This window comes from Chrysochloris asiatica, unplaced genomic scaffold (genome assembly GCF_000296735.1).
Source record: "Chrysochloris asiatica unplaced genomic scaffold, ChrAsi1.0 scaffold00007, whole genome shotgun sequence".
NCBI lineage: Eukaryota > Metazoa > Chordata > Mammalia > Afrosoricida > Chrysochloridae > Chrysochloris > Chrysochloris asiatica.
The window spans coordinates 13,128,708-13,147,651 of record NW_006408525.1 but is presented as its reverse complement, the minus strand read 5'-3'; the positions used below and the strand labels follow the sequence as shown (position 1 = coordinate 13,147,651).

Below are 18,944 nucleotides of genomic sequence, written 5' to 3'. Positions count from 1 at the left end.
GTTTGACTATTCAGTTCTTTTTTGATTTCCCGAGTTTGATTATAATGTGTCTCTGTGTGAATCCATTTGTGTTTTTATCTTACTTGACGTTCATTATCTTCCTAGTTGTGTAGATTCATGCCTTTCATCAAATTTGTTGTTTTTTACCATTATTTTTAAAATATTTTTTCTGTCCCTTTTTCTTCAGGGACTCTAGAATGCAGTAAATTATTTAATATGACCCATCTAGTTATGGTCTTTGTAACTCCCACACAGTGATTGGTTAAAACTATGCAAATAAGGTGCTTATAGCCCACTAAGGGGATTGGACAACCTGCTAATGATGTAAGGTGTATGTAACCCCTGAGGGAATGTTGTTATTAAGTGCCTTCAAGTTAGTTCCAGCTCACAGTGATGCTACACAGGCTGTATAGGGTTTCCATGGAGCAACTGGTGAGTTAAAAACAGTCCTTGCAGTTAGCAGTCCAGTGCTTATCCTACACACCATACCAGGACTCCTTGAAGGGGCAGGGCCATACAAATAAAATGTAGGGCACCCAAATAAGGGGATTGGTCAATTTTGCCATCTTGCTGTGCTTTAAGGATGCCAATTACAGAAAAAGGGACCTGCTGCCATCAAAAAGAGTGGTGGTGGTGGTGGTGGCTCATAGCAACCCTGTACAGGGTTTCTGAGGCTAAAAATCTTTACGCCTCTTCTTTCTCCCACAGAATGGCTGGTAGTTTTGAGCTGCTGACCTTGAAGTTAGCAGCCCTAGAGCAAAGTATGTCCTTTGGAACCAGGGAGCCTGCACTGAGAATTTCTAGAACACAAAGGAGAGAGCTGTTAACACTGTAGATAGTACAGGGTGGTGAGAAGTGATAAACACAGAAAAATGAAGAAGTAGAAATGAGACCAGTCCAAGAAAGTGTCGTGGACTTCCTAGCTCACAGAATGAGGTGTCTACCATGAACATGCTCACCCACAGAGTAAGAGAGCTGAATACCTTTGGACAGGAGGCTTGTTAGTGGATTGGGGTGTCTCTGGGCACTTAGTGGAGCTAGAGAGTGTTGTGATACTTGCCCTACCCTATAATGGTTGAGTGGCCAAAGGGTTGAGGGACTGAGAAAGAGGCCTGCCTACTAGTACAGCCAAGAAGCTGTCCTGAGAGACTGTATTTCCCTAATAAACTCCATAACTATAAATTTGGTCTGTGAGATCTGTATGGTTGGTCATTGAAATAAATTCTTAAACCCAGCAGAGAAGTAGATAGTGCCATAGGAGGAACAGTTGGTGTTAGAATGGGTAAAAAGGCTGAAGAGAACAAGTATATCTGACATCTACCTCATAAAAATCATCTTTGTTCTGATAATGCATCTCATTAATCTCATCTGAAGTTAGATTGGTTCTAATGATGCTAACGCTACTACTATTACTCCCACTATTGCTGGTACAACCTTTTTACACACTCCCATACTGTATATGTTGGCCCACTTCATGGTGTCCAATAAGTTCTTTATGCTCTGTTCATTTTTTTAATTATTTGTTCTTTTTGCTCCTCAGGCTCAATAAATTCAATTATCAAACTTCAAGTTCATTGATTCTTTTTTCTGCTAGTTCAAATATGTTGTTGAAGCCTTCCAGTGAATTTTTCAATAGCTATATTTTTCAGTTCCAATATTTCCGTTTGTTTCCTTTTTAAATTTTCTATTTCTTTATGATATTATGTTTAATATCATTTCCCTGATTTCCTTTAGCTCTTTGAGCATATTTAATGCTCTTTTAAAGTCTTTGTCTAGTAAGTTCATTATTTGTGCTTCCTCAGCGCCAATTTCTGTAAATTTATCTTAGTCTTTTGAATGGGTCATCTTTTCTGTTTCTTTGTATGATGTATTATTTTTTGTTGAAATATGGACATTTGACTATGTTAATGTGGTAACTCTGAAAATAAGAGTATTCCCTCCCCCAGGCTTTAGTTTGTTTTTGTCTGTTTTGTTTGCTGAAGGTTATAATAATCCAAGTATTTAGGACTTCTCCTATTTTTGCCTATTGTCTTGCTGGCCTTACCTGGGCAATAAAGACTGTTACTTAGTTTGTGTTCAGCAAGTGCATTGACAGAGATCTCCTTGAATGCTGGAGGGGGCGGGGAATCCTTCCCAGTCTTTGAAAACTGTCTCTGGGTCAGGCCCTTCAGCACTTACCCAGGCTTGTACTATGCCTAGGGATCCACCTGAGGAGAAAGCATAATGTCTAGTCAAGTAATTTCTGATCATGTGTCTTTCCCTAAGCATATCTATGGCTTTCTTAATTCTCACATAAACACAGTGCTTTTGAAAACCTTAATTTCTGAAAGAAGCTCTCTCCCTAGTCTTTCATTCCAGTATACTGTGTATCTAAATACCCCCAAGTAGCTACAGGTAGTCACAACTCTACTTTGCAGCCCCCAAGTCCTTCACAAACCCCAAGACAGGCCAAACTGAGACAAGCACCTTGCTTCAGTGATTCAGGCAGCTCTGAGACAGACATGTTAAAACAGACATACACAATAATTTGGTTATAAGATGATCACAATGAGCCAGACAGGGGTAAGTACACTGTCTGATAGAAACCTGGTGTTTTCCTGCTATTTAAATGTCACCTTTTCTTGATTCAGTGTTTGCTTAGTTGCTATTAACTCTCTGACTGGTTTCCAGAGTTCTGACATCATTGATTCTGCAACTTTCTGCTTATATATTATTATTGTTTTTGTGATTGGGAGGTGGAGTTGTGAAGACAGGGGTACATAACTGTTTATGCAGCATCTTTCTTTAGTTTCCCAATTGATACTCTTAAGCCTTCTTCTCAAACTGACATGGCAACAGCATTTGAAACTCTTGGACCACCCTATTTTTTTAAATTGTTGCATCCTCTGGCTTCCATGACACCATACCCTCTTGATTTTCTTTCAACTTTCTACCCCATTTTTATTATCTTTATTTTACTACCGCATACGCTGTTTCTTCTGCTTAGAATTCGCTTTTTTCACTTCTTTGCCTTGCTAATTCCTACACATGCTCAGATCTTAAGCTTAATTTTTACACATTCTTAGAGTCTTTCTCTGATTCCCCTGATCAAGTGAGTCACTGTCATAGCACCTTATATTCTCCCTGGAGTACAGTGATCAGAGTCCCCCTAGTCAATTATTTATAGCATTATTTGTTTAGTGACTCACTAAGACTGTGAGCTCTGGAGTTCAGGGAATATGTATGTCTTGGCTATCACTTATATTCTCAATGCCTGGCACATGGCAGACTCTCAGAAAGTACTGCTCAAATGAATAAATCTATGAGTCCAACTCTATGTACCCTAAAATTTACAATAAAGAAAAACTCTAACCAAAAGAAAAAAGATCACAGAAAAGTGCCTCATGTAATAATTACCATGTAGAGAACTGTCTCATCCCCCTCCAGTACCTTACAGTGACCAGAATCTGGTGGTACAAAGTAAATGGCTACTCCATAAAGTGTCCCATCCAAGACCTGAGCACTTTTATGATTTTTCTCACATTCTTGTTAGCTTACATTAAGTAACAGAGTTGCTTTCAACTTTGAGGAGAGGGGCCCAAACTATTTTCTGATCTCTAATATGAAAACTTCTGGAAGTTTTGAAGGCACTTTCATTAAGGGGGTGTGAAAAACAAAAACAAAAAAAACCTTTTCAGACAAGGAAGGAAAACAAATTTTAGGAAATGGGGGGTGAAAGCATCATATATAACTTGGTTGACATCTCATTTTGTTGTCTTTCCCAGGACCACTAATACTGCCTTATAATTCCAATTCTGTGAAACGCCTCCAGAGTTGTCCTTCTGCAAACACTCAACAGTCTATTTCCACACTTCTGCCACAGCAGCCATTCTAAAAGATTCTGATGGTGTCAGCCCCTGACTTACACTCTTTCAGTAGTGGCCCAAACATTTTATTATGACACACAAAGGCTTTCATTCAATTCCCCACCCCACCCCCACCCCCCGCCTTCTTTATCATAGTGCAAACAAACAATTGTGCAATTTGTGCCTTGTCTTCTAATTTCTGTTTTACTTATTTATATATTCAGTGGTTAAGTCTGCGCTGTTAACTAAATTTCAGCACTTTGAACCCACTAGTTACTATACAGGAGAACAACAGGCAATCTACTTCTGTAAAACTTTAGTCTTGGAAACCATATGTGGTAGTTCTACTCTGCCCTGCAGAGTCGCTCTGAGTTGGAACTGATTTGATGGCAGCGGGTTTGGTTTTTTGATTTTTCAATGTCGTATGTTATGATACTGAGTTCTAGTGGCATAGTGGTTGTGAGTCAGACTGCTAATCTCATGGTCAGCAGTTTGAAACCACCAGCAGTTCCATGGGAGAAAGATGAGGTGTTCTGCTCCCGTAGAGATCTACAGCATCAGAAACCCTATACAAGTCGGTACCGACTCCATAGCATATAACCACCACTACATGTTATGTTGGTTGGTTATATGCCATGGAGTCAGTTCAAACTCATAGCCACCCAGTATAGGGTTTCCAATGCTGTAGATCTTTATGGGAGCATAAAGTCTTACCTTTCTCCAGCAGAACCGCTGATAGCTTTGTACTGCTGACCTTGAGTTAAGCAGGCAAAGTTGTAACCAGTATGCTACCAGAACTCCTTATGTTATGTAGTAAATAATTTGTTGTTGTTGTTAAGTGCCGTCGAGTCTGTTCCAACCCAAAGCGACCCTATATAGGATTTCCACGGAGTGGCTGGTGAATTTGAAGCTCCAACCCTGCGGTTCAAACCAACATTGCAGTCTAGCACATTAACCCAAAGTGCCACACCAGGACTCCGTAGTAAACAATAAAAGCAAACTATCTACTTTCATTTATTTAAGAGACTAGGTACCAGACATTATGCTAAGTGTGTTATAAACCGGAGCCTAGAAGGTTGTAAACCTGCCCAAGATCATACATACAGGTCTATCCAGCTCCAAACATGAACTCCTCCTAGTACAGCATCATTTCAGTGTGTTTTAATTTACAAAAACAAACACACAAAAATCTTAGACAAAAGAAAGAATGCACATTCTAGTAAAGAAAAGGAAAAGTAGAAGTTTATTCACTATCAATTGCAGCCTATTTTGGAGAAATGGCTTTAAATTTTTTTAAAAAGCAGATTGTGTATTAATTAATTGATGAAAGTAAGTTTGCCAGGAGGAGAGGCAAGTATTTTCAAAATTTGGACAAAAATAAAATCAAGTAAGTGAGATGCATATATATCCATCCAAAAGAACTGAAACCAGGTTCACTAGCTGATGCTTGCATGCCAATATTCATTGCAGCATTAATCATGATAGTCAAAAGGTGGAAACAACCCAAGTGTCCGTAATATATAAACAAAGAAACAAAATGTGGTCTGGTAATGTTGTTGTTCTTAAGGGCCATCAAGTCGATTCCAACCCACAGCGACCATGGATAGATAGGGTTTCCAAGCAGCAGCTGGTGAGCTTGAACCACCCACCTTGCAGTTCAAATGACTTTACAGTCTGACGCATTAGTCCACAGTGCCACACCAGGACTCCTTAGATGTATGGTAGAGACATGCAATGAAATATTATTCAGCAATAAAATATAATCAAGTCCTGATACAGGCTACAACATGGATAAATCTTGAAAACATTATGCTAAATGAAGTAAGTCCAACACAAGAGTACAAATATTACATGGTCCCACTTATATGAATTACATAGAATACGCCATTTATTAAAACAGAAAGTAGGTTACAGGTTACTAGAGATGGCCAGGAGTCCTGGTCCGGTGCTGCAGGATGAGCACTGGATGCGAACAACAAGGTTAGTGGTTCAAACCCATTAGTCATTCCTCAGAAACACTATATAAGGTCTCTGAGTTGGAACTGACTGTACATCACTTAACAACAACAAAAGGGGCTGCCAGGGTGGATATAAGGGAGAGGGAAGAATGGGAAATTACTGCTTAATGGATACAGAGTTTCTGTTTGAGGTGATAGAAAAACTGGGGGTATAGTTAGTTGTAATTGTATACAATGGTTGTACACTGTGAATGTAATTAGTGTCACTGAATTGTACCTGAAACAGGGCTTTGAGCCAGTTCTTCCCAGTTCAGTCATGTCCTGACAAAGCGAAACTGGAACAGACCAAAATGTAAAAAGTGGGAGTTAAACTGTAACCGTAACTAGAACAGGAAAAGTTATAGTTGACTCCCTGCGAGAGGCTGAATCTCCCTTTTAGATAACAAGGGCAGTGAGGGCATTACATAACAACACCATTTCCTACAAGGTAGAGTCAGAAACAACGGTGCCCAGATCAGATGGTGGCTGCCTGTGCAGCTATGGATCCACATCACCTTCTACAGTCCTGGCACTAGGCTCCAAGGAGGAGCTTGCTAGACCGACCTCTTCTGAGTCTCCTATTCCAGGGCTCCAACCTGTCATTTTTCCCATTTCAGTTATCATTCCAGTACGCCCACATTTTACAAATTCAGTCTGTTCCAGTTTCACTTCATCAGCCATAACTGAACCGGGAAAAACTGGTTCAAAGCCCTGATCTAAAAATGATTAAGGCAGCAAATTTTATGTCATATATTTTTTACCACAATAAAAAAAAAAAATGTGTATGTGGTTAAGACCCCACATTGTTTTTCTTTCTCTTAGAAAAATGACAGAGGCCCCAAGAGGCATCATTGTAATTGCTCCTATATTGAGAGGTGTCTGAACTACTTATCCTCAAAATGCAGTAATAATCTGACACTGTAGATTGTGTTACGCTAAAACTTTCCCCCTCCGTAGCTTTTAGAAATGAGTGTTAGCAAGTAAGAGCCAGGTAACAATTTATGGATAGTGTGCCTTTTCATTTTTCAATTGAAATTGAAATTCAAAATTTCCCCAAAATTTTACTCTTCTTTTCCAGAGCTTCAAATCCCTACTCTGGATTTCCTTCAGCTTCCCATGTCACTCCAAACAGAATAACGATTTCTAAATCAGGCCTCTGCCTGGGACTTACTGAAAGTTCTGTGACTATTCTACTTATAACCTAGTTATGCCTTCCTATTAGTCACCAGGGGCTCTTCTTCCTCTTTACTTCGTAGGATTAGCAAGGTACCTATATCTCTTAACCCTTGACTTCTTATCATGAGTTCAGACTTGCATCTTCCAGGTTTTAACACAGTCAGATGCAAAAGGTTAACATGCTTGACTTCTAATAAAAAGGTTGGAGATTTGATTCCATCCAGAAATACCACGGAAGAAAGGCCTGGCAATCTACTTCCAAACAATCAATCACTGAAAACCCTGAGGAGCATAGTTATACTCTGGCACACAGGGGTTACCATGAGTTGGAATTGACTCAGCAGCAACTACTAGGGTTTTGTTTGGTTGGTTGGTTGGTTTTGTTTTCCTTTGGGTCTTAAAGAACTCTGATGTTTTCCCCATGAAACCTGGTTGAAACTTATTTTCACAAAGACATTATTTAAATTGGATTTCCCCCAAAATTGGCTATCCAGCCCAGGTTGATGCTAAGAAAAAATTTCAAGAAGACTTTCACAGATTCATTATTAAGCTCAATAATCAACATGTCCAAAGCTTAGACTGAGCAAATGATCACTCTGTTTACATGAAGCAATACTAGTCCAATGTAATTGCAGTGCCCAATGTCTTAATTATAATAGGATATGCAAATTCAGAGTTACTGCACTCCTACTAGATGCCAAGAGACCCAGAGACACAAGGTCTCTTGTGACATGTATACAATATATGAAGTAAAGCCAGACATGTGCTAAGATAGGTAGCGTGTACAGAAGTAGTAGAAAATAAGAGGGGATGGTAAATTCTACCTGCAAGTTGAGTAAATCTTCCCAGAGAAGGTAAAGCCTGTGCTGAGTCTTGAAAATAGGTGTAAGCCAGTGTGGGGTTCCAATTAGAGCAGTAAGGGAAGCCTCATACCCTACATTCTATTAAGCTTGAGAATTTACAAAGCACTTTCTCTTGTATTGTTTGATTTAATCCTCCATAGGCTAAGGATTAGCATAAGGGTTATCTGTGTTGTAAAGACCATTAATTTCAAATGATGAAACTCGGGGCCTGAGAAGGTAAATAATTTTTCATAAGTCCAATAGTTAATGAATGGCAGCCAGCCATGAAACACAACACCAGTGTAAGTTAAGGCTTAATAGCAGTGGTGTGCTGGAGCCAACTTGTACTGACTCACGAGAGCCAACTGCTAAATTTTCAGGAATTTTGAAAGCCTATTTGTTGTCAAAACCATGGTAGCTGAAATCAGCTACTGTAGGAGAATTTACACCACAGACATCGGCAAATGCTACAAATCAGGTCTTTTGTTTTTTCTTTTCCTGTTGTTTTTGGGAGGTGGTGAGAGGAGATAGTGGGTTTATTCTTTTACAACAAACAACCTCTATATAAAACAACACAGGTCTCAACCAAAAGGTTTTCTCAAAGGTCTTCTCTATGATTGGTTGTTGTTGTTGCTGTTAAGTGCCGTGGAGTTGATTCTGACTCACAGTAACCCTGCATTGGGTTTCCAAGAAGCAGCTGGTGGGATTGGACTGCCAACCTTGTGATTAGCAGTCCAGTGCTTATCCTACAATGCTACACCAGAACTCATCTTTGTGATATGATTTAGAATCAATTATTAGAAAGGAATTAACTGATTAGACCCTTTTTTTAACTGTAGAAATATAATCAGGCTGCCAAAATAATTTTCTAACTTTTCAATTATTATTTATGAAATGCCCTACTTGATCTGTGTCCAGTATTTGTGGGGGAAATAAAATGTTTAAGACATAATCGCTAGCCCTAAGGGAACATTTCACTCTCTTTGCAAATGTGAATATTGACCAGCTGGCTCATTCGTTTTCAGGTCATCCTTGTCACAAAATTCCAGTTCTGCCTTTGCTCTCATGCTAACAGGGTTGATGTGAACTTACAAAAATAACTGGTAGTAGCTCTGGAATGATTGGTAATTTTTAAAAATCAAAGTATTTATGATTTATCCAGTATACTGGGACATAAATCTTCAAACCTTTTATATTTGTAGAACTCCTATTTATTTTAATAACACTTAATTGGACCCTTTCAAATTTAATGGGGTATCATTCCCCTTCCTACATTTCTAAAAGTATTATCTACTTCAGTTGACCTAGTTTATGAAATGTTTAGCAAAATTTTAAATTAAAAGAACCCCTGAAATGCAGATAAGTCAAACCAGGCCAATCTCCCAATTAAAGTATCTTGCAGGGAATATACTCAGTTATTTGGGGAGCTGCACAAGGTGCTACATTGTTAATTCACTTCTTCATTTTAAACAACCCCACCTCATACTAGCTTACTGTAAGAGCTCTTGAAAACTCCACAAGTAGCATACTTGAAATATCAGGCATTTTTCTTTAAAACATCTGGGATTCTCTTCAAGTGCTGGTAACTGAGGTTTATATGCTGGGATGTCTATGTGGGTAAGAGATATTTACAGATATTGAATTTGTTTACAAAATAAAAACATGCGTAAATTTTGTGCCTCTTGCTATAATCCTTCCAGGTGGATGTTAAAGGCACTTGTTTGGCTTCTGTTGAATACATTTCTATGATGCCAAACATAGTATTTAAAAATAATAATAAACTTCACAGAAGTATCAGATATTCAGTATCTTTCGTTGTAGCTGTGTTGCTTTATTTGCATGGTGTCACCGAAGTGATTGGCAATCTGCTTGTTTCTAGAATTTACTTGGAACACACAACTTGGGGAGAGTTTACTATGAGCCCATTAAAGACAGACATGGAAACATACTTATAGTCACTATCCGAGAGGTGGAGATGCTATACTCATTTTTTAATGGAAAATGGATGCAGATCTCAAAGCTGCAAAGCCAGAGGAAGTCTTTGTCAACACCTGAAGAGCCAACATCCTTAGACATTTTACTGATAACCATTCAGGTATGTAGTCTTTTCAATTTCCTGATATATTTGAAGTTTCAAACACACTTATCAGTGCTCTTAGTAAAATACCAGTATACCAAGAACTATTTACAGAGGCAGTGATGAAATGGAGATGGTCCATGTCACTGCTCAAATTCCAAACACAGGAAAGATTCATAGGCTGATATTTATTTATCACACTCCAGATCTTTAGGAATTCTTAAAGCAACACAAATAGTTGTTGTTTTCAAGTGCCATCAAGTCAATTCTGACTCATAGCGACCCTATATATGGTTTCTGAGGAGCAGATGGTGGGTTTGAACTGCTGACCTTGTGGTTAGTAGTTCAGAGCTTATCCTACAGTGCAACACCCTGAAAATACCAATGATAATGAGAAACATTGGAGCAAGTAACTGAAGAGAAGATCTACAGATAGCACAATCAAAACAGGAAGGCAATACCTGAATGGTAATGGTAATACATTTCTAAATCATGCATACACAGAAACACAAAGACACAAGGGGGCTTCAAAAAGTTCATGGAAAATGAAATATAAAAATAGTGGAATTTTTCCACAAACTTTTTTTGAAACCCCTGTGGAGTCCTGGTGTGGCACTACGGATTAATGCACTGGACTGCAAGGCTGGTTTGAACCACAAGGTCATAGGTTCAAACTCACCAGCCACTCCTCAGAAACCCTATACAGGGTCACTATGCGTCAAAACCAACTCAAAGACACTTAACAAGAACATATATATGTGTTACATACTGGGAATATATATATATCATAAAGCAATACAAAAATTGTTGTTGTTTTCAAGTGCCATCAAATGGAAAATGAAATTGAAAAAATAACAAAAATGTATGTACATTATATATATACATATATATGTATATATCCACTGCCATCAAGTCAATTCTGAATCATAACTATCCTATAGGATAGAAGAGAACTTCCTCATAAGGTTTCCAAGGCTGTAAATCTTTATAGAAGCATACTGCTGCATCTTTCTCCCCCAAAGTGGATGGTAGGTTCAAACTGCTGACCATTCAGTTAGCTGTTGCTTTTATGTGCCAAGGAGTTGGTACCGACTCAGCAACCCTGTATACGGCTTCCAAGAAGCATTTGGTGGGTTTGAACTACTGACCTTTATGGTTAGCAGTTCAGTACTTAACCTACAATGCCACACCAGGACCTTCATGAGCACTTTAATCACTGCAACTGCATCACTAGGGCTCCTTTATATATATATATATATATATGGTGGTTGTTGTCATTTTGTTAAGTGCCATCGAGTCAGTTCTAACTTATAGACAACCCTACATATAGGATTTCTGAGGAGCAACTGGTGGGTTTGAACTGACCACCTTATGGTTAGCAGTCTCATCCTTATCCTATGATGCCACACCAGGACTCCTATGTGGTGCCATAGGATAAGCACTCAACTTTACGGTTAGTTTGAACCTCAAGGACACTGGGTCAAGCTTACCTTGGAAACACTATACAGGGCCACTAGGAATCAGAACTAACTCAAAGGCCCTAACAACAACATTTGTATATAGAAATAAATACACACACACAGTAAGGAGCTCTGGTAGCTGAGTGGTTACAAGTTGGGCTGCCAACCTCTAGGTCAGCAGTTAGCAGTTCCGCAGGAAAAAGATGAGGTGTTCTGATCCCATAAAGATTTACAGCTTTGGAAACTCTGTGCAGGATCACTATGAGTCGGAACCGACTCCACAGTACTTAACAACAACAACAATATATATATATATATATATGTAGATATATATATACATATATATAGACATTGGTGTTGCAGATTAATATGCTAGACTGCCAGTCTGTCATGGATTATTTCATAGACAGAGCCATAGATGATTTGCAAATGATTTGCCACATAATCCACTGTCACTCTTGTATTCTACAGAATTATTACATGTACACTCACTCAATGTTGTCATCAGTATTGGACATGGATAGACGTTTTAAAATAACTGGTGTATGGACACCTTTTGACTCACTCTCATGTATTTTCAATACCAGCAGAATCACCAAGGGTTTCAGCTAAGCTTTCAGACTAAGATAGACTAGGAAAAAGGACATACAAACTACTTCCAAATATCTGTGATTGGTAAGTGCTTTCAAGTCAGTTCCAACTCACAGCAACCCTGTATAGGGTTTCCTGGTGGGTTTGAACTGCCGACCTTGTGGTTCCCAGTCCAGTGCTGATCCTACAGTGCCAGACCAGCACCGTATTATATATATATATTGTTGTTAGGTATCAGCAAGTTGGTTCCAACTCAAACCTACCCTATGCACAATACAACGAAACACTGCCCAGTCCTGTGCCATCTCCACAATTGTTACTTGAACCACAATTATTATTGCCACTGTGTTAATCCATCTCCTTTTTGGGTGTTTTCTTCTTTTTCCCTGACTTTCCTTTTATCAAGAATGATGTCCTTCTCTAAGGAGTATTCCTTCTGACATGTCCAAAGTAAAAGCAGCAAAATCTCATCATTCTTGCTTCTAAGGAGCACTTTTGCTATACTTCTTCTAAGATGGATTTGTTTGTTCTTCTGGCAGTCTGTGGCACTTTGAATATTCTTCACCAAAAATATAATTCAAATGTATTGATTCTTCTTCAGTCTTCCTTATTCACTGTTCAACTTTCACAGGCATATGAAGTGACTGAAAATAACCTGGGTCAGGTGTGCCTTAGTCCTCAGAGTAACACCTTTGAGCTTTAACACTGAGGTCTTTTGCACAAGATCTGCCTAACACAGTACATCATATGCTTTCTTGACTGCTGCTCTCATGAGCACTGATGCCACCATACTTTTTCATGTGCTTTTATATGAATATAAGCATCAAGCTGTCCCTTTATCTGTCTTCCTTTCCTCAGTGGTGGCAATGAGTTATCTAAACCACTCCAGAGAAGGGTGGAGGACTTGCAAAAGCATCTGTATTGGCCCTTTTCAACAAATAACACATATACATCCAACAGACAGTATGGAGAAATAGAAAAGGAAGTGCTCAGTGACACATGAACATGCCACGTCCAAGCCTTGATTGAAGAAGCCTTTCATGGTTTTCCTGCTATTAGCTATAGACTCCCTACAGAAGGACAGCTGTTTCAATAATCTAACCTTTCTGTCACCTACACTGACCCAAACCAGGGCAGAATTCATTGTAAGAAATGCCCAAACTAATTGGTCAAGAGTCAATACCACTGGGTTGTATTCTATGGAATTTTGATTTTTGATTCATATGAAATTGATAGTTTGCGTGTATGTGTAGAGAAGGCTGGGGGTGGGGAACACAGACACATTTGTGGCTCCCCTCTTCACCTTTTATAAGCAAGTGCTAAAAGAAACATTTTCTAAAAAATCATAATAAATTGAGCTTTTACAGGGTGACTAATACACTAATCCCTTATAGGGATGAAGTGGGGTCTGGGCTACCTTAGCTCCACAGCACAGGCCCCAGCTTGATATAATACCTGGTTTCTATGAGACTTATTACATTAAAAATGTGTTACAGGTGCAGAAAAATTCCAATCTGGCGAAAAGTTGTTAGTGAAGGAGACCAAAAATAGAGGCAGGATCAGGTTTCCACACAGATCCAAGTGGAAAATTCCCCCCCACTGACTGGAACATTCCTGCTTGATGTCATTTCCCACCCACCCCCACTTTCCCCTCATCTCCCCACAACTTTTTTCTCTCCTCTCCTTCCCTCTTCTTCCCTTGAACTTACTCAGATTCAAGTTCAAGTTGAAGCTGAAGAAAATTAGAACAAGTACACAAGAGCCAAAGTACAACCTAGAATGTAATCTCAACAATAGATTGAGCACATTGAACACAAATGACAAAAGAAGTTGTGGGATGTCATCAAGAGCATCATACATGAAGAAAGGAAAGGTCATTAGAAAGACAGGAAACAAAAAAAGAGGCCAAAGTGGATGTCAGAAGGAACTTTTGAACATGCTCTTGAGCACAGAATAGCTAAAGTAAATGGAAGAAATGATGAATAATAATTATAAAAAAAAAAACACCCTGAACACAAGATTCCAAAGAGTGACTCAAGAAGACATAGTAAACTATATTGAAATGTGCAAAGACATGGAGTTACTACATCAAATGGTAAGCACACACACCTGGCATTTCTCAAGCTAAAAGAACTGAAGAAAACAAATTAAGCTTCAAGATGCAATACTGAAAGATTCTATAAGCATAATATTTAATGACACAGAAAGCATCAAAAGGAGATGGAAGGAATACACATAGTAACCGTACCAAAAAGAAACAGTTAACATTCAACCATTTCTGGAGTTAGAATATGATCAAGCCAATGGTACTGAAGGAGGTAGTCCACGCTGTGGTGACGGCACTGGGGAAAAAACAAGGCTCCAGGAGTTGACAGAATAACAATTGAGATGCTTCAAAAAGTAGATTCAATGCTGAAAGTACTCCTTGTCTATGCCAAGAAATTTGGAAGACAGCGACTTGGCCAGCAGATGAAGAAATCCATATTTGTGACTATTTCAAAGAAAGGTTATCCAACAGAATGCAGAAATTGGCAAACAATACCTTTAATATCACATGTAAGTAAAATCTTGCTCAAGATCATTCAACTAGTTGAATCAATAGGATTCATCAATAGGAAACTGCCAGAAATTCGAGCCTGATCCAGAAGAGAATACGGGACAAGGGATCACTGCTGATGTCAGATGGGTCTTGACTAAAAGCAAAAAACCCTAGAAAGATGTTTATCTAAGCTTACTGATTATGCAAGGGCATTTGACTGTGTGGATAACAAATTGTGGATAGCATTTCAAAGAATGGGAATTCAAGATCACTTATTTGTGCTCATGCAGAACCTGTAATTAGACCAAGAGGCAGTCATTCCAACAGAACAAGGGGATACAGCATGATTTAAAATCAGGAAAGGTGTGCATCAGGTTGTATCCTTTCTCCATACTTTTCTATCTGTGTACTTAGCAAGTAATGGACTATATGAAGAGGAGCACAGCATCAGGATTAGAGGAATTCATTAGCAACCTGTGAGGTGAATATGACACAACCTTGCTTACTGAAAATGAAAAAGAGTTGATGAAGATCAAAGTCTACAGCCTTCAGTATGAATTATACTTCAACATAAGAAAACAAAAGCCCTCATAATTGGACCAATAAGCAGCCCTCACAATTGGACCAATAATTCATGATAAATGAATGAAATATTGAAATTGTCAAGGGTTTTATCCACAATCAATACCCATGGAAGCAGTCATCAAGAAATAAAATGATATACTGCATTGAGCAAATCTGCTGCAAAAGTCCTCTTTAAAGTGTTAAAAACAAACAAACAAAGATGTCACTTTGAGGACTAAGGTGCACCTGATCCAAGCAATGGTATTTTCCATTGTTTCATATGCATACAAAAACTAGATAATGAATAAGGAAGACAAGAAGAAATGATGTTTTTTAATTACAGTGTTAGCAAATAATTTTTAATAGTAAGTATAGCTAGAATGCTCCTTAGAAGGAAGGATGGCAAAATTGTGTCGCATGTACTTTGGACCTATTATCAAGAGGAACCAGTCCCTAAAGAGAAGGACCCTCAAAAGAGAACCGCTGACACAGTGGTTGCAATAAAGGGCTCAAATATCGCAATGATTGTGAGGAGGGTGTAGGACCAGGAAGTGTTCTGTTCTGTTGTGTATAGGGGCTGTTGTGAGTTGGAAATGACTCAAAGACACCTACCAACAACAACCTTCCCTCAAAGAACTTCACTGGGAAAGGAAATGGGGAATAAACTGCTAGGACTGTAATCCAATTACACCAATGCATAAAATGAAATTATATCAGGATTTAGTTCCACCAAGTGAACACAAAAGTGCATATAGGTCTTGGTAAATCCTCAAAGCAATCCAGGTAATTCTGCCAATTCCAATCCATAGATCTTTGTCTTTTCTTAGAGTAGAATAGTTAATGCTGACCACAAGTCTCCTGACTGAAAGCTTGTTTTCTGTCCCATTACACCCTTGTACATCACTTTGAAATCAGGCTAACTGGATATGAAGCCTGACTCCACCCTTTCTAACTATGTGACTATGGCAAATCACTTAATCCTCGTCCTTCATATTTCCTCCTCTGTATAATGGACATAATAATTTACCTACATCATAGGGTTCTTATGACAACTAAATAAGCTAACAGGTAACAATTTTAGAAGAGTACATCAACATACGCAACCCAGGTCCTTCTCATTTCCACTTTCCCAAAAGACCCCTAGTTTAGCTCAATTATCCTTTCACCACTTCCTCAATCTTTTGGTAACTAAGGAAAACTAAAGAAAAGCTGTATAAAAATCAGATGACCCACAATCCCCACAATCGAGTTTTCAAAACACACAAGGACGTGGCTAAAGTGTGGGCCATAATATCTACTTATCGCTAAGGCCCCAGGAAAAATTTAAAGTCCCATGTCTTCACGTTTCCCAGACCTTTATAATAGGCCTCTTTCATGTATAAGAAATCTTACACTAATTGCCATTGAGAATATTCCCAACAGGGATGCCCTTCTTGGGTGCTGAGTTACCCTAGCCATGATCTTCTGGGTCACTGAAGTAACTAGCATCTTCACATGTATAGTTTTCTCTGAAGGTTAAGCATATGTCGTTATCATAATTTCATATTTACAGCACTTTGCATCACGCTGATGATACTGATCCTCACAAAAACTGAGTAGGTAATTTTTGAATGGCTAACTGAGATTGAATGGGTAATTTTATTATATCCATATCACAGATGAACCATGGATTTTAAGGACATAACCTGCCAAAGATCATATCAGCTAAAAAGCAACTTAAGAAGGACTAGAACCCAATTCTTCTGATTCGAAGTCTGGTGCTCTTCCCACTCTAGCATTCTGCTTTACATATCACCCCCACCCTCCATCTCTCTACATCCTTTTGAAAATTGTGATGACCCATTGTGATGACCCAAATTAGACATGATATTCCAATCTATCCTAGTGAAGTTGTGGTAAAGCTTGCCTTTCAACCCCTCCCATCCCTGCTTTCCTGCTATTTTTCTCCTTAGGCATTCCTTTCCAGATACCCACTGTCCTCTTCCACATATTATGACTCAGTTTATGTGAACTGTTCAAAATAGGTTCAAAATCCCATATAGATAGGGACAGAAGGGACTTCAGAATGACTGCCTATGGGTATGAAGATTCTGTTGGGGGTAATTAGAACTAGAAAGTAGTGATGATTGCTATACTTTGTGAATATACTGAAAATTACTGAACTGTGTGTATACATGGAATCCTGGTGTGGTGCTGTAGGATAAGCACTGGACTGCTAACAGCAAGGTCAGCAGTTCAAACAAACTAGCAGCTCCTCAGAAACTCTATACAGGGTCACTATGAGTCAAAACATGAGGGAACTTAACAATAACAAACACATACACACTTGAAAAGGGTAAAGGTTTTGGTATGTTTTTGCAAAATGAAACATAAGACTACCCATTACCATTGTGTGATGCCTGCTGTCTGTTCTGGGTAATTCTTTTCCATACCTCATTCAGAAAAACGAAAGCCCAGTAGTTGTTGAAAAAGCAGCAATCTATTGTTCCTCTAACAAGCTACTTGGATGTCTAATCAATGAAAAGAGGTTAGACAGACCCTTAGTCACTGCATCAGTACAGCATATGCTCTCCCAGCGGCCAGTCCCAGATCCCACCACCTCCAAGCCTCTCACTTCATTTTTAATAAACATTTTTCAGCACCAACTAGGTGCCAGGCACTCTGCTAGGTGCTATAGGAAAAACAAATGAATAAGTCAAGGTCCCTGCTCTCAAGGAGTTCAGTCAAGGGAGGGAGACAGACTTATAAACAAATCAAGGTAATACAAGGCAGAATTAAACCAGGGCCTGATAGCAGTACAAACACTGTACTATGGGAACACAGACAAAGTAGCCATTAATTCTGACTGAAAATATCAGGGAAGGCGTTGCAGAAGAGGTGGCATGGAGCTGAGCTGTGAAGTGTAAGTTAAGTTCACCAGGTGGAGAAAGAAAGGAATAAAGGAACAGAGAGAGGAAAAAAAGAGAATTAAATAGAGGGAATTAAATTACATTGAGGGCTTGGTGAAGAAAGGAAGCAGAAGCTGGAAAAGTAGACATCACACTCCCTTGGATCCACAACAGACCTACACAAACCGTCTTAATGTTTTTTATCAGACATTGAGTTGGAAAAACTTGCCTCCATGTCACTCTTACATACTAAACCATGAGCTCCACAAAGGGGAGGATTATGTCTTTTTCATCTTGATGTCACTACTGATACCCTACCAAAATGACTGAAACTTAGTAGGTGCTCAGTAAAAGCTGGTAAATGTGCTCAATAAAGGGGGAGCAGGGCAGATCATGAACCAGAAATAGTCAAAAAGAGAGACCAGAAACAATAAAAAATGATACCATGTGCCAGGAATGTAAAAGCAATCCACTGTGACAAAAGAAATGTGAACAAAAGGGCTATAGCAGAAGTTGTGGTTAAGTGTCATAGAGTCGGTTCTGACTCATAATGACTCCTTATAGTAGGGGTAAAGAAATGTGAAACAAAAGGGCTATAGCAGAATTTGTGGTTAAGTGTCATAGAGTCGGTTCTGACTCATAATGACTCCTTATAGTAGGGGTTGTAGTTGTTAAGTGCCATCGAGTCAGTTCCAACCCATTGTTGTTAAGTACCATGGAGTCAGTTCCGACTCATAGCGACCCTGTACAGGCTTTCTGAGGCTGTAAATCTTTACGGGAGCAGAAAGCCTCATATTTCTCCCATGGAACTGCTGGTAGTTTTGAACTGCTAACCTTGAGGTTGGCAGCCCGATTCATAACCACTACACTATCAGACCTCCTTCATTCTAACCCATAGTGACATTATATAGTGTTTCCGAGAACAAGTTGGTAAGCTTGAACTGCCAACCTTGCAGTTCAAACTG

General features: G+C 39.0%; 1 protein-coding gene across 1 annotated transcript in view; it reads left to right on the top strand.

Moving 5' to 3' along the window:
• ANKFN1 (ankyrin-repeat and fibronectin type III domain containing 1) overlaps positions 1 to 18,944 on the top strand; it is a 222,935-nt gene that overhangs the window by 182,709 nt on the left and 21,282 nt on the right. Inside the window, exon 13 of the mRNA XM_006833645.1 lies at positions 9,740 to 9,955. Coding sequence (XP_006833708.1) covers positions 9,740 to 9,955 — 216 coding nt within the window. The remainder of the gene's footprint in view (positions 1 to 9,739; positions 9,956 to 18,944) is intronic.